Source organism: Ranitomeya imitator, chromosome 3 (assembly GCF_032444005.1).
Source record: "Ranitomeya imitator isolate aRanImi1 chromosome 3, aRanImi1.pri, whole genome shotgun sequence".
In the NCBI taxonomy this organism is placed as follows: domain Eukaryota; kingdom Metazoa; phylum Chordata; class Amphibia; order Anura; family Dendrobatidae; genus Ranitomeya; species Ranitomeya imitator.
This window is the reverse complement of record NC_091284.1, coordinates 63,970,329-63,998,164: the sequence shown is the minus strand read 5'-3', so window position 1 is coordinate 63,998,164 and position 27,836 is coordinate 63,970,329. Positions and strand designations below refer to the sequence as shown.

General features: G+C 39.5%; 1 protein-coding gene across 48 annotated transcripts in view; it reads right to left on the bottom strand.

Moving 5' to 3' along the window:
• The window catches only part of ROBO2 (roundabout guidance receptor 2), a 1,525,058-nt gene that overhangs the window by 94,269 nt on the left and 1,402,953 nt on the right, over positions 1-27,836 (bottom strand). For all 48 annotated transcript variants that reach the window (XM_069760932.1, XM_069760937.1, XM_069760914.1 and 45 more), the window contains 3 exons: positions 23,795-24,026; positions 8,463-8,587; positions 6,595-6,766 (listed from right to left, as the gene is read on the bottom strand). In XM_069760932.1, the coding sequence (XP_069617033.1) occupies positions 6,595-6,766; positions 8,463-8,587; positions 23,795-24,026 (529 nt within the window). The remainder of the gene's footprint in view (positions 1-6,594; positions 6,767-8,462; positions 8,588-23,794; positions 24,027-27,836) is intronic.

Here is a 27,836-nt window from a genome sequence, read left to right as displayed (position 1 = left end):
CTGAGCGGGACATTGTTAATGGGAAGGTAGGCACACTAAGGGGGACATCGTCAAAAGTAGGGGAAACTCACTGAGGGGGGACATTGTTAATGGGAAGGTAGGCACACTGAGGGGGACATTGTCAATAGGAGGGGAAGCACACTGAGCGGGACATTGTTAATGGGAAGGTAGGCACACTAAGGGGGACATCGTCAAAAGTAGGGGAAACACACTGAGGGGGGACATTGTTAATGGGAAGGTAGGCACACTAAGGGGGACATCGTCAAAAGTAGGGGAAACACACTGGGCGGGACATTGTTAATGGGAAGGTAGGTACACTGAGGGGGACATTGTCAATAGGAGGGGAAGCACACTGGGCGGGACATTGTTAATGGGAAGGTAGGCACACTAAGGGGGACATCATCAAAAGTAGGGGAAACACACTGAGGGGGACATTGTTAATGGGAAGGTAGGCACACTGAGGGGGACATCGTCAATAGGAGAGGAAGCACAATGGGCAGGACATTGTTAATGGGAAGGTAGACACACTGAGGGGGACATTGTCAATAGGAGGGGAAGCACACTGAGTGGGACATTGGTAATGGGAAGGTAGGCACACTAAGGGGGACATCATCAAAAGTAGGGGAAACACACTGAGGGGAAATTGTTAATGGGAAGGTAGGCACACTGTGGGGGACATTGTCAAAAGTAGGGGAAGCACACTGAGTGGGACATTGTTAATGGGAAGGTAGGCACACTAAGGGGGACATCGTCAAAAGTAGGGGAAACACACTGAGGGGGACATTGTTAATGGGAAGGTAGGCACACTAAGGGGGACATCGTCAAAAGTAGGGGAAACACACTGAGGGGGACATTGTTAATGGGAAGGTAGGTACACTGAGGGGGACATTGTCAATAGGAGGGGAAGCACACTGAGCGAGACATTGTTAATGGGAAGGTAGGGACATCGAGCAGGACATCGTTAAAAGTAGGGGAAACACACTGAGGAGGACATTGCTAAAAGAATGGTAGGCACACTTGTGAAACATTGTCAAAAGGAAGGGAGATACAGCGCAAGGAGTCACATTGGACTGGTTATTATCATAAAAGGCACATTGGGTGGGTCATTAATAAAAGGAGGGACAATGGAAGTAATGATTAAAAAGAGTCTCGAGGTGTATAATTATTATTAGAAGGCACAGAGGGAAATTATTAATATTATTATGATTATTATTATAAGGTCCAGGAGTACATTACCACTAAATGGGCCTGATAAACTAAGTAGGTGTAGGGTGACATTATTATTACTACAATGGGGACACTATTACTATAGGGTAGTGTGAAACTATAAGGCGGTACAGAGGGACATTATCACTTTGAAGGTGCACAAAAGGGGCATTACTATTGTGTGGGGAACAAAACGAGGGCACTGTTATTCTCCAGGGCACCAAGGGTGCTTCGTTATTATTTTTAGGCTTGTAGCTCGCCTCTATATGGTTTGTGTAGAGGTGGGGAAATGTGAGGAGGGTTCTAGAAAAGCAGTAAGCCAAAGATATCTGTATGATACATTCTGCAGAGACAATACATGAATAAAAGAAGTGGTTATGGCAAATATAAAAGAAAAGGAAAAGTTAATTGCTATGATTGGCGAGATAAGTATTGTTACCTCTGTTGTGACCTTTAAAAATGAATGATGTCCTCTGAGTGCCCCATACAAAATAATGCCACATTGGTGTCTCCAAATGTGAAAAAATGAAGTTCAGACACCTCTAAATCGAGAGATCATTGCCTGATGGTGACAGCAGTCTACAGGACAGAGTAGTGGGGCAGTGAATCCATGGTTTCCCGCTTTATTCCAAGATCCAACTACACCAGCGCCATATTGATGCCGATACATTTCAAAGTGATGTTTGTCCAGGTCAGACGTGTAGGTCATGTACACCTCCGTGAATTTTTTATTTTGGCACTAGCTATGCCATTTTCTAGGGGCACAGAGTTTAGAATTGTTAAAAAAATGAATAAGGAAATAATTTTAACTTTCTTTTATATTGAAATTTTGCACCCTTAAAAATGATGTGCCCAGGGCAACAACCCCATGCCACCCCCACCCCTCTAAAAAGTAGACATTGTGAAAATTGCAAAATTAAGTTTTTTTTATATTAATAGTGATAGGAAAAATATAAAATATATGAAAAAAAAAGGATTAAACATGGAACACTGATTTAAACAATGAGTCATTTTCTGATTACACATTCGCTTTAACATTGACTATATTCTACTTAATTAATTAGTTTTTTTAGGGCCAAAGCAAAATCTTACGTCTGTTTTGGAATGAAAAATTGCATAATTATTTTACAAACGAATTAACCGTCGTCCACATTACGTTGTGTAGTCCACTGATGGGCATTATTCCATAGAAAAGACTCATTTCTTCTCTCTCCGCTCTCGCTTAGAACATGAACTGCAAACTCATTAATGCCCTTGTGAATACCGAGCAAATGTAAATGAAACCACTTTTATACACAGCAAAAAGGTTACTGCGATCCAGCGTTCTTATAATTGTGCTTAGCTGTAATCTGTACCAGACGACCCAAAGGAGATAATGAACTCAATTTTTTTTTCCAAAACCTAATATAATTATTGAATAACTGGCTCTGTGCGTCTATTACTTCCATATATTGTAGAGAATAATACATAGGAAATGTCTGGGTGTAGGGTAAAGGTCTGAAGTATCAGACAGCTGTGCAGAAGCATTGAATTCCCCTTCCTTCCTACACGCACAGAGGTAAGCCGTTTCGTGGGCTGAACCAATCATTACGATACGGCAGCTTATCAATTTCCTATGAACTAGTGATATTAATTAGGTATTAGGAGCTATATGCAAGGTGGAACTAATGAACCATAAAATAAGAGGATGTAACCTATTGACTTACTAGGAGCCAGTGCTTCCAAGGAGACATGAGGCACTTAGGACCTACTGACTTTGTCACAAGCCGATGGAAATACAACGAGGCATGGCGGATGGTCTATAGATAATGAAAATATTAATTGTCTGCTCTCAATAGGTGCAACGAGGTCAATTAATAAAAAAATCTGCTCCCATCCTGGAAGAACAATTATCAGCAAACTTCAATGATTACTGTCAAGCTAATGGTCTATTCAGCCAGTAAATTAATTTTACGGGCATGGAGGGTCATCCTTAGGGATGTGCAACCATGTGTGTGCTTCTGCATTCAATACTGAAAGGGCGCCATTGTCACCTGGAACCCAATTGCTTCCATGGGACCAAAACTTATGGAAAGACAGCAGCACAGTATACAGCTAGTTCATTGATATCTTGGGACCCATCTGGCAATGTTCACTTAGGCACTGTATGACTGCTATTTGGGTACTATAGACGACTTGCCTACTTTGGACACATCGCACATAGACAGCAATCACTGGAGAAGGACTTCACGGTTGGAAGAATAGAAGGAACAAGGCTTAGAGGAAGGCCAACAACCAGATGGCTTGATAATATTAAGATAACACCGGAGAAGATCCTGGTGGACCTATCTAGGCTTACACAAGATGGATCTTCCTACAGAATGTTCATCCATCAAGTCCACATGGCTCAATATTGAGCCAAAGGTTGTTAATAATATACTGTGAGTGTCAATTAAAGTGGATTTACCACTAAATACTTTATGATCTATCCTGATCATTGCGTGTCCTACTTTTGAGATGCCACCGCTCGCAAGAACTTGGCTGTCAAATTCTTCTGTGTGATTTGGAGCGGTAGCGCACTTGTATGACCACAGCTCCATTTACTTCTATTGAGCTAATAGAACAGCTTGAACACCTTGGCCATCCCATATAAAGTGACTTTCAAATTGAGAAATAATTATCTGATAAACTATATTACAAAGTTTCTTATATTCACTTGTACTATTGATTTATGCAAAGTTCTTATTTAAACACATTTAAAGGGAATCTGTCAGCAGGTGTTTGCTACGTAATCTGAAAGCAGCATGTTTTAGTGACAGAGACCCAGATTCCAGCAATGTGTCACTTTCAGGACTAGCTGGTACAGTTTTGATAGAATCTTTGCTTTCTCTGTAGTAAATGTAGCAGTGGTCAGAATGATAAGCAGTGTGTAACCCCACTCTCACCACTGATTGGCTACTACTTTTGTTCACTGTGTATTGTCAGCAAGCTGCCAAACAGTGTTGGGGGCGGGGTTACACAGATGAGCTTGACCTACCTGCACATGAGACTTAGTCCTGCAGTGATGATCCCCTGCTGTTAAAACACTGATTGTATTAAAACTACAACACATAGCCTAGCAAGTAACGCATCCCTGGAATCAAGATCTCTTGTTCTATATTATACTGCTAAAACCTGCAAACAGATTTATTTTCCCACAACTTGTCTACTTATTTAAATCAGAAAATTTTCTCCAGTACCTTATGCCATAAATCTTACTTCAGAGTAAAAATTATGACATGATGCATGAAGGCCAATGTCAAACGCTCCTGATTCATTAAGAGTCGTGCACCTCACCATGAATGAGGAGCCTCTGGCTCTAGAACACCCCATCATCAAGACCAGCAAAATAAGGTTCATGGGCATCATATGATTTATCCATGTGTCAGTTTCCTGGACAATCACTAGTTGCCTTCATATCTGCAAAGTGCAGAAAAGGAGCCCATCACATTCGTAGATACAGCAGCGTAAGTAGTATGTGTCTGTGCATGCTGTGAATGTATGTAGATGGTGTTCTGCGCCTGTATAGATGAGAAATCAGCCTGGGACCGCCAGGGAAATGGTCAAGTAGATATATCGTGTGACTACTGCCATGTGATATCTTATGGAAATTCAGACTCTCACTCTCGAATCTATGCATAGCATATGGGCAACATTTATATAAAAATAGATCTATTTTTTATTTCACAAATTACATTTTTTTTGCCTTTTTTTCTATAAAATGGTTAACTGCTGTAATATATTAGAAAAAAATATTCTTATACCAATGATTTAAATATTTTTAGAAACCATTCTCTGTTGGAGAACAGGACGGCAGACATTAGGAAGGGGTGATTAGGAGAGGTAATAGACTGCTTATTTTATACTCATATATCCAGATACCTCGCATTGTTTGTTAATGCATCTGAATGAGCTCATGTTGAGCAGCGTCGTCTACTCTAAGGTGGAATGGAGCCGAGAAGCCATCATAGGTTTGTGCTCAGTTGAATGCTCTGCTGATTTGATTACAGCTGCATTTCTATATCCTGGAGAAATCCCCAGTGACACCATCAATGGTAATACACTGGCAAAGGAGCAAGACAGGTCTGAAAACCCCCAGATTTGAAATCCAAGTAATTCTCCAATGTCGAATCATGTGTTCATTATAGGAGTCATATTATGCATTAGCTATTAATGAACAGTGTTGAGACACTACAACACATGGAATGAAATGCTGCACTAGGGGCACCACAAAGAGCGATGTTTTATGGTCTCAAACATTGTGGAAATTGTATGTGACATACAGAATATCACATTGTACTAAACACAGACAACGTTAGTAACCACTGTGGCTAATAAAGGCTTTCGAGAGGGTGGAGGGTGTAAAAGGTAGATTATCCATACCATTGGTGTTGAATTTTTCCAAAACCAACCCCAGCAAACTTGTTCTTGCCCTGGACCAAAAATAGGTGGGCATTAGGTAAAGTCTGCTTGACAGTGGGAAAGCCTGCTCAATTGTCACATTCCCTGGTGTTCCTGATGGTAAGCGTTAACTTCTCTATCTTTCTAATAGAGATGTTAGTGAGAATGCCATACTACTTAAATAAATGTAATTGATCAGTCAAGTAATCTGAATGGGAGCCTTCTGGTTGTGCCTGAACCCAGGAACAAGAAGCATTGAATATATAGGATTTCAACACAACCAATCCTAGGAGCTTAGCTGCCATCAGAAGAGGCTGTCTCCCTGACACATGGTTGCTCTGTTGAGATTAAGGTTTATGTGTGCGAAGTTCAGGCTTGGGAGATACAGATATTGGTCAACAACTGTCTAAGGTGTAATGCAAACTTTAGACTGGTCCTATTTCCTCTTACTCAACAGGTAGAGCTTCTCTCTTAAAGAAACCAAGAGAGGGGACTCTAACCTAAAGGTGAAGTCTTTCTCCTCTACCAGTCAAGGGGGTGACAACAAAATACTTGAGGCATACAGGTGACTTGATTTTAGCGGAGTATAACTATTACGGTAGCATACAAAGAACAGATGTAGCCAGGGTTATTATGACTCACAACGCACCAGTTTGATAACTTGTCATAGATGTTCTTCCACTTATGAGGATGAAGATAACTTAACAAGTCAATGACGTGTTGAATTATACTTTTTATGCTAAGATATCTGAGTGAAGGTAACCTTTGTTGGATCTGTAAATTTATTTATACATGTATTTAGGTCTCCATGGACCCTCTGCCACACATAAAGGAACTGTGTAACCTGGTTGAGGTAGAAATCCTGTATTAATGCCCAAGAACCCTTATTGCACAACTACTATAATTGAATTAATAATCTGCAAAATGATTTAACAGAGACCATAGTTGATTAGAAACAATAATTCTTACCTATTAATATATGTTGAGGGTCACTTTTTACTCCAATTCCGGCACTTGTGCTTGCAGCAACCTCAACCCTATATTGTATCCCTGGAAAAAGGCCTCCGATCACCACCGACCTAATGGCAGCATCCACAGTCTTGTTGATGTGGAACCGGGTCTCATTGCCTAGACACCAAATCTGTAATGATTTAATTAAAACAATAATGAATTATTACAAGGTTTATCATATTTTTATAGTTAATATATAGATATCTTTAGAAATCTTCCACAATGATGTATTTAGAATGACTCCAGAGAATTGATACATACGAGATATCTGAGATAATAGTGCTCTTATAAAGGAATAAGCTTTTTCAAATGTACTCCAGATTTTTGACCTATAAAAACTCTTAAGCACAGCACTGAGAACTGAACTGGTTGAAGAGTAAGAAAGAAATGTATTTGATCTAAAATAGCTACTAAAACTCCCATATGTTTTCCATCTGTCAACTGAAGTATATCCTTTAATTGCTTCTTATAACCAGTAAGGATTCCCTTCTGTTGAGAACACTGTACTAGAAGTAATATGGAAGGACAATGTGAAATATGTGGTGTCAGAAGGAAACATTTCCGGTGAAAATTCTCTTTTTTGGTTAACATCCAAAACGATTTACAAAGTCCATATTCTGTTGGTCAGATAAAGCATGGACATAGTGGGAACCACAGCTCAGACCGACCTTGTGCAAACATGAGGTCCAAGTGCTGGTAGAACATCTATGTCTCAAGATTTTGGATCCTTAATAAAAATAATGGAAACTTCTTGTAGTCCAAATAATAATTTTCTTCTTTTTTTTGTAAGAGCAAAAGTTTTATACTGTCTGCCACAGGAATAAGCATTGATTAAGTTTTTTTCATGGCTATGATATTCATAGTCTTGTAGTTCATCAGGCTGGAGACTTTTCAATTTATGGTCAACTATGGTCCCATTATTACTTGACACACTGCATAGTTCTCCTGTTCTCAAAGTGGCTGCTGATGGATGAGCATATGGCCAGATCTGTTCAGTTTCCTCCAATTAAAATTCACTGCACATGGAAAGCTGAATTTCTATTGGAGGAGGATGACAGGTCTGGTCACATGCTCCTCCTTCAGCAGCCATTTTGACAACAGGAGAACTGTGCAGTCTATGAGGAAGGAGGAGAACGTGTAATACGTTTATTAATAAGTGCCATAATATCAATCCTCAACACCTTAGTAAAAACATAAAGTGGCCAATGAACTGTAAAATTCCTAACAATATATCTAATATACATTATCATTCCCCTTATGCATTACGTGAGAGTTGCCAAAATCTATAAACTACAGGCGTCAGTTTGATTTCGGCTTTACCCAATCTCATAATAATCTCCGTGCTTTTGATGGCTATCAGCGTTATGAAGAAGTTAATCATATGTTAATCTGCCTTAAACCTAATACGAAGAATGTAAAATGCCCCCACCATCAAGATGAATTTCTGAAATCAGTAAGTATTGATAGAGGTGAAGCCGAGGTTAATATCTGCATTGGGGTTAATAAATCTTGACGCAATATTGATCTTGCCAAATAAATAGACACATAATGACTATGTATTTTAGGATCTTATATTTGCACAAAGGATAATCTCTGGGAACAAGTCAAATTCACCGTATTACAGATGATAGTAATAATATGCTTGTTGGGCTCAGATGGAAGATAAAAATGATATTGCTTTCCAAAATTGAGGCAGCAACATGATAAGTAAAGGAATAAATTCTACATTATTCGGGTATTTTAGTTTTTTTATTATTTCTTTTTTTTTTTTTTTACAAATTGTGCTTTGCAGTCCATTTGTGTTCTAGAGAAGAAAACAGCATTACCCGGTAGTCCTGAATTATTCCGTTCTGGTGATCGGATGGAGGGGGGTCCCAGGAGACGCTGATACTTGTGCTATTGTTGCTCCCAACTGTCAAAACTGTAACAGACTGCGGCGGAGCACTTGGGGCTAGAGCAGGTGAAGAGAAAAATAGGAAAGAGACATTAATCCTTTGAGCTGAAGTCTCATTTTTAGTAACCGAATGTATATCCAGGCATGCAGAACCCTTTGCTCAAGATCCCTGCGGACTTGAATATGCAAACATAGCAAGGAGTCGAGCTTGAAATATTAGCTGTTGTGATAACATCTGTTTAATAAAAAGGCAGCATTCTGCTTATTTGTTCTTCAGCAAAAAAATAAAAAATAAACCTTCCCATTTATTACCATACAGTCGCGTCATCCTCTGTACAATACCTTGCTTTGTTACAGATTCTAAAAATCATTCATGAAAATATTTGTATTATAGATCTGGGTAGATTTGTAACACCCTGTGATTTATGGAGATCGGTGTTTTTATGCTCCAGAATTAATCCAAACTTTGTTGGCTTAAAATGCCTCAAATGAAGTTTTAGTGGAGAGATCACGGGACTATTCTGCGCTTGTAAGAATGAAGATTCCTCGATGGTATAAAATTAAGGTTTTTATTACACCAACTGGACTGGTAAAACCTTGCCTTGAAAAATGCAAGAATTGGGCACTGAATGCATTGGTGGAATAAAAACCTTAAAGAGGTTGTCCACTACTTTAACATTGATGACCTTATCTTTAGATAGATCATCAGTGTCTGATCGGTGGGGGTGTAATAAATGGCACCCCTGCTGATCAGCTGTTTCTGGTGTCAGCTGCGGCTAGAACTGCTCAGTTACGGAGCTGCACAGCACAACTCTATAGTGGTCAAGGGTCAGGTAATGCACATCTGCCCAATATTCAAATCAATAGGCGATGTACTGTACCTAGCCCTGGCAACTATTTGTCATCGTGGCTGCGCTTTGCAGCTCAGTAACCGCTGATCGGCAGAGGGTGCTGGGTGTCACACCCCCACCGTTCAGACATTAATTACCTATGCCAATGATAGGTCATCAAAGTTAAAGTAGTGGACAACCTGTTCAATTTTACACCATTAAGGATTCTTCATTCCTGCAAACACAACCCGGGTACCGTTATATCTTGACTAAAGTTGATTGCTATCTGGAAGAATTTTTCCCCCAGTCAGTGGGCTGTAGACAGGGATTCGGAGGCTCTGACAAGTGTGTCCACACACAAGGGGGCATTCTTTGCGTCTGGAGGAGAGAAGGTTTTTCCACCAACATAGAAGAGGATTCTTTACTGTTAGGGCAGTGAGAATCTGGAATTGCTTGCCTGAGGAGGTGGCGATGGCGAACTCAGTCGAGGGGTTCAAGAGAGGCCTGGATGTCTTCCTGGAGCAGAACAATATTGTATCATACAATTATTAGGTTCTGTAGAAGGACGTAGATCTGGGTATTTATTATGATGGAATATAGGCTGAACTGGATGGACAAATGTCTTTTTTCGGCCTTACTAACTATGTTACTATGTTACTATGTTACTATGTTTCAAGTAACCCAAGTGAGCACTACCATCACTCATTCTCGCTTATTTCTCTTGTGGTATTGCCGTATTGTGTGCTTCTCCCCCAACCAGACCTCAGCCAAATGTAGTTAGCAGCTTGCTTCCACAAATTTTGTAAATCTTTGTGTCTCCTTACGCAGAACTATCACTCGGATTGGGCAAATGTTCAATGTACTGCCCTTACCATGTATTTAAATACCTGGTCACTGCCAAAGTGGCTGTTGGTGCCATCTGACACCCATCACATTTGTAAATGTCCCGGTTACCCTTCCTTGATGCACTGCTGCCTTTTGCTAGCAAATAACAAATTTGGGCAGCATGAATCAGGTTCCCCTTTTCTCAGCATACTTTTCTCGCAACTTTGGTATATAGTTACCAATCTGATGCTTAGAGAATTGATCTCAAAACCACTTTTATCAGACCAGTAAGGAGAGAATAGGGACAATTTCAACTTCTATTTATATATTTTTTGGAATTCATAATAAAAATCATGGTAAATCCAATACCAAATCCACATAAATCTTTCACAATTGGTGCAGAATCCAACCAGAGGAGCAGCACTTTTAGACCTAATACTATCTAATAGACCTGACAGAATAACAAATCTGCAGGTGGTCGGGCATCTAGGAAATAGCGACCACAATATTGTACAGTTTCACCTGTCTTTCACTAGGGGGACTTGTCAGGGAGTCACAAAAACACTGAACTTTAGGAAGGCAAAGTTTGACCAGCTTAGAGATGCCCTTAATCTGGTAGACTGGGACAATATCCTCAGAAATATGAATACAGATAATAAATGGGAAATGTTTAAGAACATCCTAAATAGGCAGTGTAAGCGGTTTATACCTTGTGGGAATAAAAGGACTAGAAATAGGAAAAATCCAATGTGGCTAAACAAAGAAGTAAGACAGGCAATTAACAGTAAAAAGAAAGCATTTGCACTACTAAAGCAGGATGGCACCATTGAAGCTCTAAAAAACTATAGGGAGATAAATACTTTATCTAAAAAACTAATTAAAGCTGCTAAAAAGGAAACAGAGAAGCACATTGCTAAGGAGAGTAAAACTAATCCCAAACTGTTCTTCAACTATATCAATAGTAAAAGAATAAAAACTGAAAATGTAGGCCCCTTAAAAAATAGTGAGGAAAGAATGGTTGTAGATGACGAGGAAAAAGCTTAACATATTAAACACCTTCTTCTCCACGGTATTCACGGTGGAAAATGAAATGCTAGGTGAAATCCCAAGAAACAATGAAAACCCTATATTAAGGGTCACCAATCTAACCCAAGAAGAGGTGCGAAACCGGCTAAATAAGATTAAAATAGATAAATCTCCGGGTCCGGATGGCATACACCCACGAGTACTAAGAGAACTAAGTAATGTAATAGATAAACCATTATTTCTTATTTTTAGGGACTCTATAGCGACAGGGTCTGTTCCGCAAGATTGGCGTATAGCAAATGTGGTGCCAATATTCAAAAAGGGCTCTAAAAGTGAACCTGGAAATTATAGGCCAGTAAGTCTAACCTCTATTGTTGGTAAAATATTTGAAGGGTTTCTGAGGGATGTTATTCTGGATTATCTCAATGAGAATAACTGTTTAACTCCATATCAGCATGGGTTTATGAGAAATCGCTCCTGTCAAACCAATCTAATCAGTTTTTATGAAGAGGTAAGCTATAGGCTGGACCACGGTGAGTCATTGGACGTGGTATATCTCGATTTTTCCAAAGCGTTTGATACCGTGCCGCACAAGAGGTTGGTACACAAAATGAGAATGCTTGGTCTGGGGGAAAATGTGTGTAAATGGGTTAGTAACTGGCTTAGTGATAGAAAGCAGAGGGTCGTTATAAATGGTATAATCTCTAACTGGGTCGCTGTGACCAGTGGGGTACCGCAGGGGTCGGTATTGGGACCTGTTCTCTTCAACATATTCATTAATGATCTGGTAGAAGGTTTACACAGTAAAATATCGATATTTGCAGATGATACAAAACTATGTAAAGCAGTTAATACAAGAGAAGATAGTATTCTGCTACAGATGGATCTGGATAAGTTGGAAACTTGGGCTGAAAGGTGGCAGATGAGGTTTAACAATGATAAATGTAAGGTTATACACATGGGAAGAAGGAATCAATGTCACCATTACACACTGAATGGGAAACCACTGGGTAAATCTGACAGGGAGAAGGACTTGGGGATCCTAGTTAATGATAAACTTACCTGGAGCAGCCAGTGCCAGGCAGCAGCTGCCAAGGCAAACAGGATCATGGGGTGCATTAAAAGAGGTCTGGATACACATGATGAGAGCATTATACTGCCTCTGTACAAATCCCTAGTTAGACCGCACATGGAGTACTGTGTCCAGTTTTGGGCACCGGTGCTCAGGAAGGATATAATGGAACTAGATAGAGTACAAAGGAGGGCAACAAAATTAATAAAGGGGATGGGAGAACTACAATACCCAGATAGATTAGCGAAATTAGGATTATTTAGTCTAGAAAAAAGACGACTGAGGGGCGATCTAATAACCATGTATAAGTATATAAGGGGACAATACAAATATCTCGCTGAGGATCTGTTTATACCAAGGAAGGTGACGGGCACAAGGGGGCATTCTTTGCGTCTGGAGGAGAGAAGGTTTTTCCACCAACATAGAAGAGGATTCTTTACTGTTAGGGCAGTGAGAATCTGGAATTGCTTGCCTGAGGAGGTGGTGATGGCGAACTCAGTCGAGGGGTTCAAGAGAGGCCTGGATGTCTTCCTGGAGCAGAACAATATTGTATCATACAATTAGGTTCTGTAGAAGGACGTAGATCTGGGGATTTATTATGATGGAATATAGGCTGAACTGGATGGACAAATGTCTTTTTTCGGCCTTACTAACTATGTTACTATGTTACTATGTTACTAAATCATGAGTATAAAGGACTTTATCTTGATCTTTATTATAAGAAATTGCTGTTCTATACAAAAATAATTATGGAATCAATAACATCAATCATTTCTAGTGGCCTTCAGTAACGAGTATCCACATTTGCATGAAATAGACAACATTTTATATTTTTTCCATTGTCCATCTACTGTGTTGAGTCCAGGTACTCTTTAATCAATTTCACAAAATCAAATCAATATCCAATCCATAGAGCATGGGCTTAGAAAACAAAATGTATATTGATTTATCTGTTTTTCTCAGACTTTTGCAGATTCAAACAGCCAAAGCCAAATTATATGAAAGTAAAAAGAAACAAAGGAAGGGTAAGGAAAGGAGCCCATGCTTGATGAATCCCAATATTTAGTTCTTCCCATCTCTTTTTTACAGGCACCATGTAAAAGACACCATCACTGGCACATCGTTAGACAAACATAATTTCAACTCTTGATAATCCAAGCCAGAGAAAATGAATGGGTGGCACTCCATGATCCAATAAAACAATTCTTCTTTATTCAGGATAATCAGTATATGGATGCAGGTGAGCAGGTACAACGGTGGATGACGGCCGTTTCTCGTCAATCACATGCTTCAACATTTTTAAGTACTTGGACCTGCTCCCCTGCATCCATGTACTGAGTATCCTGAATAAAATCTCCCAAATAAAAAGTGGTGGCTATCTGACAGATAGCCTTATATAAGCAACAGGCGTCAGATGGTTTTCACTTTTTGGGTGGAGCATACCAACAATCCAACTTATAATGTGGCAAAATAGATGATAGGCAATGAGTAATAATGAGTATCAGAAGCTTTTAATAACACTAATATTATTCCTTCCTATATTTTTTGACTATTTCAGACGAGACGTTATTGAGTTTAAAAGGGACTATCGGCAATCCAGAAGAATGCAACAATACTGAAAAACTTGGCAAAAACACAAAAGAAACCCCTGTACACAATTTAAAAATACAGCTGAAAATACAGGTGTGTCCTTTCTTAATGTGACTTATCTGAGATGTGTAGAGCAAGATATTTAACAAGCATGAAAAGAAAAAAAGTACATGTGATAGATGTCTTGAAGGTTAGCCTCCATGATCCGTACATCAAGAATAGGCTCTCATGCAAAAAAAATTGTATAGTACGTAATCTTTAACGAAAAGAAAAACAATTAAAAAATCAAGCAGCATCTTCCCAAGCAATAGTGCAGGCAGTGGTATACCTTGAAATTCATGGTCCCCTGTGCAAAATCGCCAACAGGACCACAAACTATCACATGTCTTAAAATGTAACTTTTGGGACCACCTATGCTATGGAGACCTGGTGCTACTGCAACCCCTGCACCTACTATAGTTACGCCCTTGGGTTCATGGTTTGCACAAAAACCTTTTAATGCATACTAATTTTGGTGCAGGGTGATTTTTACTAGATAGCTTGAGATTGTATTGAATTGCTATCATGACAAATTGTAGGAATTAACACAATTCAAGACAAGTTAAGAGTGGGCACATTTGTAGCCAACGACTAAGAGCCAAATGCCTGATCAGAAAAACTACACTACAAATTGTAGATATGTCATTACTACGGTGAAGCAGTCGGTATAAATTCCCATAAGCAGCTACACCACCACCCAGGTGGAACTCCCATAACCACGAATCATTAGACTGTAGATGGTCTACACACACTGTAAAGGCAATTGACTCTTTCTTTACTTACTCGTCTGTGTAAAATTACTGCAGCAATTTAAGAAAATCAATTACAGTATCTGGATCACAACATCTCAGAGAAATTACTCATTAAACTTAATTATCCTTGGAAGGTATACATTGTGGCAGCCGGTAATCATATATGTACCATGACACCATGTATTGTAAGAGCAATGTACAGAGTCACCTTCCCTGTAGTCAACACTTCTCATGGTCTACTGAGTTTGATTTTTATTTTTGTCTAGAATGATTTCTAACGTAATTTTGTTATCAGCAGTTGCCAGTGTAAAAGTATTTTTGTTGAACATTTTGTTATTTTGCAGGACATTTTGAGAGGTAAGTGTCTTCTGGTGGACATGTACGAATTACCCCTGCTGAGAGTCGTTTAAGAAGTTGAGTTGTAGACCACCTACTGGTCCGATTGTACCCATCATCAAGCTACGTTTAACTTTTTCCTTCTGAAATGCCAAAACACTTTTCCTATCTTCAGAATTTCTACTTTTTGATCCCTTATTGGATATTCTTCACTCATCAAACTTGTATTTTCAGCTCAAGTATCATCAGTCTAAGCATCTAACTCTTATATGGGAAGACTGAAGTGATTACCAGACGTTTAATTACACACCTGTGCATCTGCTATCAAAAAAAAATAATTGGCATAGAGCATACCTGGCACAACTTTATCATGTGCACTGTTAGGGAGAATACGGAATATAAAATGCAAATGTTATAGACAAAAACAACCAGATCTCTATAATAAATCGTGACATTAAGATGTGTCTATCCGTCCCTGTACTCTAGGCTTGACATAAGCCAAGATAAGCGGTGCAATTGCAATATTGTAAAAAAAAACAACATGATTTTGTGAAAGTTTAGCAAGAGATATTTATGCTGCATGTGTTCATATCTGGCCACCCAGTGCTTATGGTAGAAATTGCGGCCCGTCATGAGCTTTGCTAGAATGTTATGACAATGCATAGAATTTGCATCGTTAATTATTGAAGTCCTAAGTCAAATTTGCAAAAAGCATGAGCTAATCGCTTCAATGCAAATCAAATTTGCCTTGAATTTCACAAAAAAAAATTGGATTTGCCACATTTTTTCATGTTGTGGTTCACGGGAATCCAGCAAAATGACTGGATTCTAAAGGCGTGAAACAAGGTTTCAAAAATAAGAAAGTTTAATATCTACCAGTCACTGGCTCTCCACTTGGTCATTACTGCACAGCCTTTATCCATGGATCCCATCAGGTCTTTGGCTCCTGAAGCGCCCATTAAACCTTGCAAAGTCATAATGAGTTTCAGGCTACAACATCATGATGTCTTGAGGCCTTGTTGGCGCTGAAGCTGCAGAATACCTGATGGGACTTTTAGCATAAAGACTGGCAGCCTTTGAACAAGAACTATGATGGAATTACTAAATGAGGTCTTATCATTATCTGATTGTCTGGGGTGTAGGGAGGCATCAAAGCAAAAAAAGACATTTGATGCAAAATCAAACTTTTAGAACAAAATTTGCGCAAACTGCCAAATTTGAATTGTAGTAGATTCACTCCTCTCTCATGGACACATCTGTATTGTGGAAAGCACTGATGCAATATAACATTTCAAAATGTTGTCCCTGTGTCCTGACATTGATCCGTAAATTTAATGGATATTCCCATTTCATAAAATCATGGCCTATTGATCGTATATGCCATCACCCCTGTGACCTTATCCAATCCGGAGAAGGATTGCACTAATTGAGGATTTGTAATCCGGAACAATTTTGTACTAAGCCATAACAGGGCTACTATAGAGATCTTGAGGTCTTACCTGTATCTCTGAATGCCTCGGATATTTTAGGGAGACTTGCAAATTCTCTATTCTGGCAATTGCGTATAAATTTTACCGCCCTACCACCCCCCAAAAAAACAAAATCCTAGATTGAATGCTAAGTGAGAATATCTCCTGCATATTGAATGGCGCCATTGGAAAGTGTAGACACATAGGGTCCCATGTAGCTCTATATGGCCATTACAAAGATCACATATGATATGGTTTGTCTGTGAAGCAAAATTACTATATAAACTGACTTACAATGTTTTTTATAATTTTTTTTTCTTTTTTTATAAAATAGGACTCGGTGGAAATCAAGTAGTTGTAGCTGTAATTTATACTGACGCTGTAAAAAACCCTCACAAGACGGTGAATTTAAAAAATATATACTTGACAATATTCTTCTGTGGTGGTTTTCTATCTTCTCTTGCTTGTACGGTGATATAAATGAAACCACTTGTCTGGGGATGCTGTGGTTATTAAGTAGACCACATTGCAAGACAACATTTTTTAAAATGTTTTCTCATTTCCCTTGCTGCGGTTTTGTGGAGACACAGACCTGATAGTTGACAGGTCAATTATTTCAGTATTGAGCTGCCTTCCACAAATGTGCAAGGACCCAAATCGCTGCTCATCTTTTTCCTCCACAACCAAAGTGAATTCCATTTGTTACTTTCGCAAGGCCAAAGAGGTGGGAGATGGATCCCTACTAGATGGTGACAAATGCCGTCTCCAGATAAAAAAAAGAAAATGTCTAACTGTGGGGAAATTGATTTTTGGATGGTGGCCTTTGAAGTACCATTCTATATCAAAAGTAATCCGGTGAAAGTTGGCCTTCTTTGGAATGTGTCAAGTACCTTTGATTTGTTCATCTCTCTTTTCTTGGTTTTATACGAGGCCGCTCTGTCGCCTCTCAAGAGATTGCTATTTTTATTCCAGAGAATGCTGCCTTATCTGACAATTTGAGATGAGCTATATGCGAGGCTTTACTATAGGTTGGTTTTTCCTGGAAGGAAACAGTACTCAATCAAAGAGGCCCAGTGTTTCACTAGATGCACAAGTTGTAGCATGCGGTATTTCTCGAAACGTTTAATATTTTCATATATGTAGTGTGAGAAAAATAACACATTGAATTTGGAATGACCAATGAAGTGTTGGATAAAGATTTTTGCACTGCACGTAAAAGACAACATATTAGCCATTATAAAAGAATTAAAAAAAACATATGTGCCTTAAAGGGGTTGACCAAGACATGCAATTGGATGACCTATTCCTAGGATGTGTAGGATCGAGTGAATGGGAGATAAACTGCAATACTTGGCAGCGGCCACTAAACATTGCACAGAACTGTGGTGTCCTGCTCCGCACACCGCTCACATTTGGCTGTTGCAGGAGCAGTGAGTTGATTGGTGGGGATGCTGTGTGTCGGATCACAACCAATCTGTGGAGAAGTCATTAATATGTTTATTCCAAACAAGCCCTTTAAATTAAATGTAATCTGACAGCAGATTTTGCCATTCAATATGACTTTGATTCCAGTGACGCATCACTTGCTCATCAGCTTGCTGTAATTTCTGGGGCAGAAAATCCAATGATGTAAAAATACATAAAACCATTATTAACCATTATTATTAATTGGTTCCATGATTAAGGATTTATTTATTTGCGATGACGCTTTTGTTTTAATAATTTCTAATAAATGTGATGTTTTATATATTTTTACATTGCTGGATTTTCCACATCTTTGAAGTATTTATTGAACCCTGGATTGTGTTAACATAGCTAATTAGGATTCCGAGTGAGCCATAATTTGGTGATCAGATGCTCCATCTCCCTTTTCTCTACCGTTTTTATTCAAACCGTGTTTTATCAGCAGAAGATTATAATTGCCAGACTAGATGTCACGTGCCAGGAAGTCCAGCTATTCTGTGTAACCCCACCCCCACCAGTGATTGGCAGATGTCAGTGAACAGCGTACACATTCTGACCACTGCTACATCTACAGCAGAGAAAACAGGCATTGTATTTAAAGTACAACAGTCATCCAGTAAGTGACACATTACTGGAATTAGACTCTCAGCCCCATAAATCATGCTGCTCTCAGATTACATAGCAAAAAACTGTTGGTAGATTGGATAAGAAAATCTATTTTCAAAAAAGTTTTAGGAAATTTTGAATTAATAGAGTGAACCTGTACCTGTACTTTATTCACCAATATGGAGGTTTAGTACATTATACAGATATGAATGATAAACTTGTAATACTTTTTATTGCCAGTGGGGGCACTGCAGGGTAACTGAGCACTTGGCAAGATTCCCCAATCAATTAAATCTGATCACTTTGGATAAAGCAGTGGGGCTCAGTTATTACAGTTATTAGGTTCTTTAAAAGGACGTAGGTCTGGGAATTTATTTTGATGGAAAATAGGCTGAACTGGATGGACAAATGTCTTTTTTCGGCCTTGCTAACCTTGTTACTATGTTACCTCAATGGGGAGGGTGCAGCTGTGCTGGGGGAGAGAATGGCTAGAAGGTTGGAGGAGTGTTTAAACTAGGAATTGGGGGGGAGGGTATTCATTTTATAGGAGGGGAAGATAGTGCAGACAGAGTCCTGGGCACAAATAAGGAAGTTGGGGGTGGCGGTGGCATGGGGGGTGGGGTCAGAACAGTTAATAATTTAAGAAATAGAAGTATAGAGAGGAACATAAAGTGCATGTATACTAATGCCAGAAGCCTCGCCAACAAAATGGACGAATTAGAACTAATGTTGTTGGAGCATAATTATGACATGGTGGGGATATCTGAAACGTGGCTGGATGAGAGCCATGACTGGGCTGTTAACTTGCAGGGCTATAGCCTGTTCAGAAATGACCGTACAGATAAGCGAGGGGGAGGGGTGTGTCTATATGTAAAATCATCCTTAAAACCCATCCTGCGCGATAATATAGGTGAATTTAATGAAAATGTAGAATCCCTGTGGGTGGAGATAAGGGGAGGGGGAAAAAATAATAAATTACTGATAGGGGTTTGTTATAAATCTCCAAAAATAATGGAAGCAATGGAGAATATCCTCGTAAAGCAAATAGATGAAGCTGCGACTCAAGGAGAAGTCATTATTATGGGGGACTTCAACTACCCTGAAATAGATTGGGGAACAGAAACCTGCAGTTCCAGCAAAGGTAATCGGTTTTTGACAATTATGAGAGACAATTACCTTTCACAACTGGTTCAGGACCCAACAAGAAGGGGGGCACTGCTAGACCTAATATTAACCAACAGGCCAGACCGCATATCAAATATAAGGGTTGGGGGTCACTTGGGAAATAGCGATCACAAAATAATAAGTTTTCATGTATCCTTTAAAAAGATGTGTAGTAGAGGGATTACAAGGACACTAAACTTCAGGAGGGCAAATTTCCAACGGATGAGAGAGGATCTTGGAGCAATTAACTGGGACGATATCCTGAGACACAAAAATACACAGAGAAAATGGGAGACGTTTATTAGCATCCTGGATAGGACCTGTGCACAGTATATACCGTATGGGAATAAACATATTAGAAATAGGAGGAAACCAATATGGCTAAATAGAGCTGTAAGGGGCGCAATAAGGGACAAAAAGAAAGCATTTAGAGAATTAAAGGAAGTAGGTAGTGAGGAGGCATTAAATAAATACAGAAAATTAAATAAATTCTGTAAAAAGCAAATCAAGGCAGCAAAGATTGAGACAGAGAGACTCATTGCCAGAGAGAGTAAAAATAATCCTAAAATATTCTTTAACTACATAAATAGTAAGAAACTAAAAAATGATAGTGTTGGCCCCCTTAAAAATAGTCTGGGTGAGATGGTGGATGAGGATGAGGAAAAAGCCAATATGCTAAATGACTTTTTTTCATCAGTATTTACACAAGAAAATCCCATGGCAGACAAAATGTCTAGTGATAAAAATTCCCAATTAAATGTCACCTGCTTAACCCAGCAGGAAGTGCGGCGGCGTCTAAAAATCACTAAAATTGACAAATCTCCGGGCCCGGATGGGATACACCCTCGAGTACTGCAGGAATTAAGTACAGTCATTGATAGACCATTATTTTTAATCTTTAAAGACTCCATAATAACAGGGTCTGTGCCACAGGACTGGCGTATAGCAAATGTGGTGCCAATATTCAAAAAGGGAACAAAAACTGAACTCGGAAACTATAGGCCAGTAAGCTTAACCTCTACTGTGGGAAAAATCCTGGAGGGCATTCTAAGGGACGCTATACTGGAGTATCTGAAGAGGAATAACCTCATGACCCAGTATCAGCACGGGTTTACTAGGGACCGTTCATGTCAGACTAATTTGATCAGTTTCTATGAAGAGGTAAGTTCCGGATTGGACCAAGGGAACCCAGTGGATGTAGTGTATATGGACTTTTCAAAAGCTTTTGATACGGTGCCACACAAAAGGTTGATACATAAAATGAGAATAATGGGGATAGGGGAAAATATGTGCAAGTGGGTTGAGAGCTGGCTCAGGGATAGGAAACAAAGGGTGGTTATTAATGGAGCACACTCGGACTGGATAGCGGTTAGCAGTGGGGTACCACAGGGGTCAGTATTGGGCCCTCTTCTTTTTAACATATTTATTAATGACCTTGTAGGGGGCATTCAGAGTAGAATTTCAATATTTGCAGATGACACTAAACTCTGCAGGGTAATCAATACAGAGGAGGACAATTTTATATTACAGGATGATTTATGTAAACTAGAAGCTTGGGCTGATAAATGGCAAATGAGCTTTAATGGGGATAAATGTAAGGTCATGCACTTGGGTAGAAGTAATAAGATGTATAATTATGTGCTTAATTCTAAAACTCTGGGCAAAACCGTCAATGAAAAAGACCTGGGTGTATGGGTGGATGACAAACTTAAATTCAGTGGCCAGTGTCAGGCAGCTGCTACAAAGGCAAATAAAATAATGGGATGCATTAAAAGAGGCATAGATGCTCATGAGGAGAATATAATTTTACCTCTATACAAGTCACTAGTTCGACCACACTTAGAATACTGTGCACAGTTCTGGTCTCCGGTGTATAAGAAAGACATAGCTGAACTGGAGCGGGTGCAGAGAAGAGCGACCAAGGTTATTAGAGGACTGGGGGGTCTGCAATACCAAGATAGGTTATTACACTTGGGGCTATTTAGTTTGGAAAAACGAAGACTAAGGGGTGATCTCATTTTAATGTATAAATATATGAGGGGACAGTACAAAGACCTTTCTGATGATCTTTTTAATCATAGACCTGAAACAGGGACAAGGGGGCATCCTCTGCGGTTGGAGGAAAAAAGGTTTAAGCATAATAACAGACACGGATTCTTTACTGTAAGAGCAGTGAGACTATGGAACTCTCTGCCATGTGATGTTGTAATGAGCGATTCATTACTTAAATTTAAGAGGGGACTGGATACCTTTCTGGAAAAGTATAATGTTACAGGGTATATACACTAGATTCCTTGATAGGGCGTTGATCCAGGGAACTAGTCTGATTGCCGTATGTGGAGTCGGGAAGGAATTTTTTTCCCCAATGTGGAGCTTACTCTTTGCACATGGGTTTTTTTTGCCTTCCTCTGGATCAACATGTTAGGGCATGTTAGGTTAGGCTATGGGTTGAACTAGATGGACATATAGTCTTCCTTCAACCTTAATAACTATGTAACTATGTAACTATGTAACTATGGCACACCTAAGCACCAATGCTTTGCAGATTACATGGATATGAACCAAACTTTACAACTCAGGGTTACAGGCTTGTGGTTGGGTTTTATCTGCCTTTTTTCAGGCCTGTTACGTATTAAAATAATTATTATAAAGGTTCATTTTCTATTATTGTTTTCAAAAGTATTTAGCCATGCACAATATGGCTTTAATTTTACATCAACATTAAAGCACCAATCCAGCGATTTATATTTTTTTAGCACTGGAGTGGTATCACTAATCTAAGGTCACTGCCCCTAGTCTTATACTTACCCACTGCTGTCTTCACCTTTTATCGGCACCTCTCTGGTCCCGCAGCGCCATCTTGTGACCGTAACTTCTGACTGACCGAGAGTCAGCGGTAACATCACTGGCTCCTAATGTAAGTCTATGAAAGCCACATTGAAGATCTCATAGACTTGCATTGAAAATTGCTCGCTCCAGCAGTGCAATAAAAAAAATGCTGTAGTTGTGGTTTAAAGAAAATAAAAATAAATTCCTGGATACCGTTGAACGGCTGCCATGTAATACTTCATTTGCTTTGCAGTAGCCAATGAAATCAGCTGATTGCCACGAGTTTGAGAAGCGGTATCGGAAGAGATCCAGCTTCAATATTTAAATAACTTAAAAAAAACTCTTGAAATAATTTAGTTTTTGAAAATGGGCAAATTCTGAAATAACAGTATTCAATACTACACTACACAGCTTGTAAAACGTTGTCAGCTCTACTCCATCTCTAAAACGGATAAATCAAGGAGAATGTAGCATAATGAAGAATTTACTTAGTAACTCAACAAAATCCAATATGAAGAAATTGGACCTTGAAACACATAAAATTGATGTCAAGGGCAAAGCAAATACAACATACTGGTGCCAATATACACAATATTTTATTGCTGGTTGACTTGAGTGCAAATATGTCAAACTTTGCAAACTGTGAAATCACTCTGCTAGAGCAACAGTTCGACACCGATTACCTTCAGTGCTTGATGACATTTGACAGATGATAAAATTATTTATCACAGATGCCAGTAAGCAATGGCAGCAGGTAGCGTCGCTGAAGGTTACATTAATCTGTGCAACAGATCGAGCCTTGTGACTTTCACATATCTGTCGGCCATAAACATCTTTGCTCAATACCGCGAGTCTAGTAGCACTTTAAGTGTCCTTTAAAGTATGAAATTACCACTACGCTGGTTGTAGGGTGAAGCATTGAACGAAAATGCCATCCACAGATTTTAAGTGAAAAGCAAAAATATAACTTGCCATGCAGAGTTTAATGAAAGATAGAGAAATAAACTTCATGAAGGACAGCTTAAGATAATCTTTCTCGAAACATATTTACACACACAATTCCTGTATCAGGTCTCCTAAAAGTGAAGATTGACATAAAGGCATTTAAAAAAAAAAAGATGTCAAGACCCCTTTTAGTTGATGTGAAGATTTATCTTGCAGCTGCTGCACAATTTATTATGAATAAAATCAGCAAAAGTCAATTTCCAATCTCTTAGAAGGTGAGATAATAAGGCAAATGTATGCGGCTCTTAAGCTCCTACCTTCTTCCGTTGTCCGGGCCGACTTTGACTCGCTATCCATTCCTTGAAACTCATTGAAATAAGGTCGAACTTTAATCTCATAAGTAACTCCTTTTTTCAAGTTGGAGATCACAGTACTACGTTCGGCTGGAAGCTTGACCTCAAAGTTCTGCCAGGTCGATGGAGACTGCAGACCGGTTGTCTGACGGTACATCAGCCGGTACCCTTGTATGAACTGGGACTGACGATCCACCTGAAGTCATCCAAAATGGAATAACATGTTACTACTGAAAGCACTAACAAATTTGCTCATTTAGTTATGTTCATTATTTTTTGTTATGTTTTCTTCAGGGAGAAAAGACACAACTGTGGAATAAAATATCAGTTTTTCAGAAGCTCTCAGGATCACTTTTAAAATTCATGCAGTGAAAGGGCTTGCATTAAATATTAGCAGTAGGGTTTCTTTATAAGTGTGAAAATAAAAACAGACCTTGGTCAACTTTTCTAATAATCTCGATAGGACATACAAAAACATTTGACAAAAAACTCCAGATGTTCTTATACCAAAATGCACTTTTGCTAAAGTACCCTTACCAATTAGTCTAAAACTGATGATATTAGCAGATATCAACCATAATGAGCATTCATTGGTTGGAAGTTACAAGCTAAAGATCGTTTTTGGCCAATCTATGATGCATTGCTATCATTTGGAGCCATGCATGAATTTTTTCACAGATTCACAAACCATTGTTCCATGAAAGACATTTCATCTTTCTGTAACAAATCTCACTTTGGTAACATATCAGTAATTACTTGGCTGCTGTCTTTGAACATGTAGAGCTGCTTTCATTAGCTGCAATAGTCAATATAGTTTAAAATGTTTATGGCTGTGTTGGCAAAATGATTTAACACTTATTCATCCGTCAACTAACTGCTATCTAATTTGTATAATCATCTCATTTGGGGTCCAGAGATCATGCTCATACGTCTTAAGGTGGTGATATACATTAGAAAGAAGAAGGACAATGACTGAATAACCATTGAACCAATGATAATCTGCAAAGTAAATGCAGCCCTACACTTATTAGTCTATTATAACCATTCTATTCCTTGCAACTTGTCATATATGTTCAATGACATGGTCAAAGAATGAATGATCTTCTGAGATCTTTAAAAAAAAGTTCTTTCACCAAATGATCATTTCATACAGGCAACTACTAGAGAAATATGTAAAATATGGCAGGTGGTGTTATTCAGTCATCAGTTGGGTTAGAGAATGATGAATTATCATCTTAGTTGATATTGTCTACTTTGGTCAACTTCAGATTAATATGTATGGACACCTTCAGGACTACTTTTGGTTGAATTATTGACAACTATCCAAGGAAAAAGTTGGAGCTATTGTAATTAGTCTACTGATTCTGGCAGTATCTTGGAAACAAACTATCTATATACATAATTGTCTAAGGGGTACTTCTGTCTGTCTGTCTGTCACTCTGTCATGGATATTCATTGGTCGTGGCCTCTGTCTGTCATGGAAATCCAAGTTGCTGATTGGTTGCCGCAAAACAGCCACGGCCAATCAGCGACGGGCACAGTCCGGAAGAAAATAGCCGCTCCATACTCTCCGCAGTCAGTGTCCCCAGTCCCCGACGCTCCGCTCCCCGCAGTCAGTGTCCCTGGCGCTCTGCTCCCCGCAGTCAGTGTCCCCGGCGCTCCGCTCCCCACAGTCAGTGTCCCCGGCGCTCCTCTCCCCGCAGTCAGTGTCCCCGACGCTCCACTCCCCGCAGTCTGTGTCCCCGACGCTCCGCTCCCCGCAGTCAGTGTCCCCGGCTCCCGCTCCATACTCCCCTCCGGTCACCACTAACACAGGGTTAATGCCGGCGGTAATGGACCGCGTTATGCCGTGGGTAACGCATTCCGTTACTGCCGCTATTAACCTTGTGTGTCCCCAACCTTTAACTATTGATGCTGCCTATGCGGCATCAATAGTAAAAGAAAGTAATGTTAAAAATAGTAAAAAAACAAAAAACCTGCTACCTCCATTGTCCACTGAGCCGCTCACGCCTGCCGCCATCTTCCTTTCCCAGCGATGCTTTGCGAAATTACCCAGAAGACCTAGTGATCTCACGAGACCGCTAAGTCATATGGGTAATTTCGCAAAGTATCCTGGGAACGCAAGATGGCGGCAGCTGCGCGCCCATCTTCACAGCGCCGTTGGATCCCAGGAAGTGGAGAGACGGGACACTGAGGAGCAGCGACAAGAATGGTGAGTATGTTCAACTACAAGGGGCCCTCGGATCGTTAGGTGAGTATGTTTATTTTTTATTTTTTTAACCTGTGACATACGTTGCTGGGTAATATACTACGTCACTGGGCAATATACTACATGGCTCTGTGCTGTATACTACAAGGCTGGGCAATATACTACGATGCTGTGCAATATACTACGTGGCTCTGTGCTGTATACTACGTGGCTCTGTGCTGTATACTATGTGGCTGGGCAACATACTATGTAAATGGGCAATATACTACGTAACTGTGCAATATACTACGTGGCTGGGCAATATACTACGTCGCTTGCCAATATAGTACGTGGCTGGGCAATATACTACGTGGCTGGGCAGTATACTACGTGGCTGGGCAATATACTATGTGGCTGGGCAGTATACTACGTGCCTGGGCAATATACTATGTGGCTGGGCAATATACTACATGGCTGGGCAATATACTACGTGGCTGGGCAATATACTATGTTGCTGGGCAATATAGTACGTGGCTGGGCAATATACTACGTGGCTGGGCAATATACTACGTGGACATGCATATTCTAGAATACCCGATGCGTTAGGATCGGGCCACCATCTAGTAACTACCTATAATTATTCAAAATATATTGTCCAACTATCAAAAGCTTATTGGTAAACCCATATGAGGAATTTATTGTTTATTTACAGTATATGGGTATATTATACAATATACCTTATATAGTAACTTTACAAAATAGAAAAGAAGAAGGCCTCCCTGTATATTATAGCAATACAGGGTAGGAAGACAACTGGAAATGACCTGCTCACCTGAGTGAGTTGTGCCCCAGCACAATTCCATAAAGCATGATGATGAACCAATAAAAGAAAACTGCTGTTCTGGCCGCTCACCCACACCACAAGGTACTGAGAGAACTGAAGAAAAAAAAAAGGTTGGATCCGAGCACGTCCAAAGACAGTCACAGACTGGACATGCTTCAAATAGGAGGTTTATTCATACAACACATTTCAGAGATGGTTCAACTTCTTCCTCATGTTATACCCAAGGAAGAAGTTGAACTAACTCCGAAATACGTTATATACAGTACAGACCAAAAGTTTGGACACACCTTCTCATTTAATGATTTTTCTGTATTTTCATGACTATGAAAATTGTACATTCACACTGAAGGCATCAAAACTATGAATTAACATATGTGGAATTATATACTTAACAAAAAAGTGTGAATCAACTGAAATTATGTCTTATATTCTAGGTTCTTCAAAGTAGCCACCTTTTGCTTTGATGACTGCTTTGCACACTCTTGGCATTCTCTTGATGAGCTTCAAGAGGTTGTCACCGGGAATGGTTTTCACTTCACAAGTGTGCCCTGTCAGGATTAATAAGTGGAATTTCTTGCCTTATAAATGGGGTTGGGACCATCAGTTGTGTTGTGCAGAAGTCTTGTGGATATACAGCTGATAATCTTACTGAATAGACTATTAGAATTTGTATTATGGCAAGAAAAAGCAGCTAAGTAAAGAAAAATGAGTGGCCATCATTACTTTAAGAAATGAAGGTGAGTCAGTCCAAAAAATTGGGAAAACTTTGAAAGTGTCCCCAAGTTCAGTGGCAAAAACCATCAAGCACTACAAAGGAATGGGCTCACATGAGGACTGCCCCAGGAAAGAAAGACCAAGAGTCACCTCTGCTTTTGAGGAAAAGTTTATCCGAGACACCAGCCTCAGAAATCCCAGGTTAACAGCAGCTCAGATTAGAGACCAGGTCAATGCCACACAGAGTTCTAGTAGTAGAC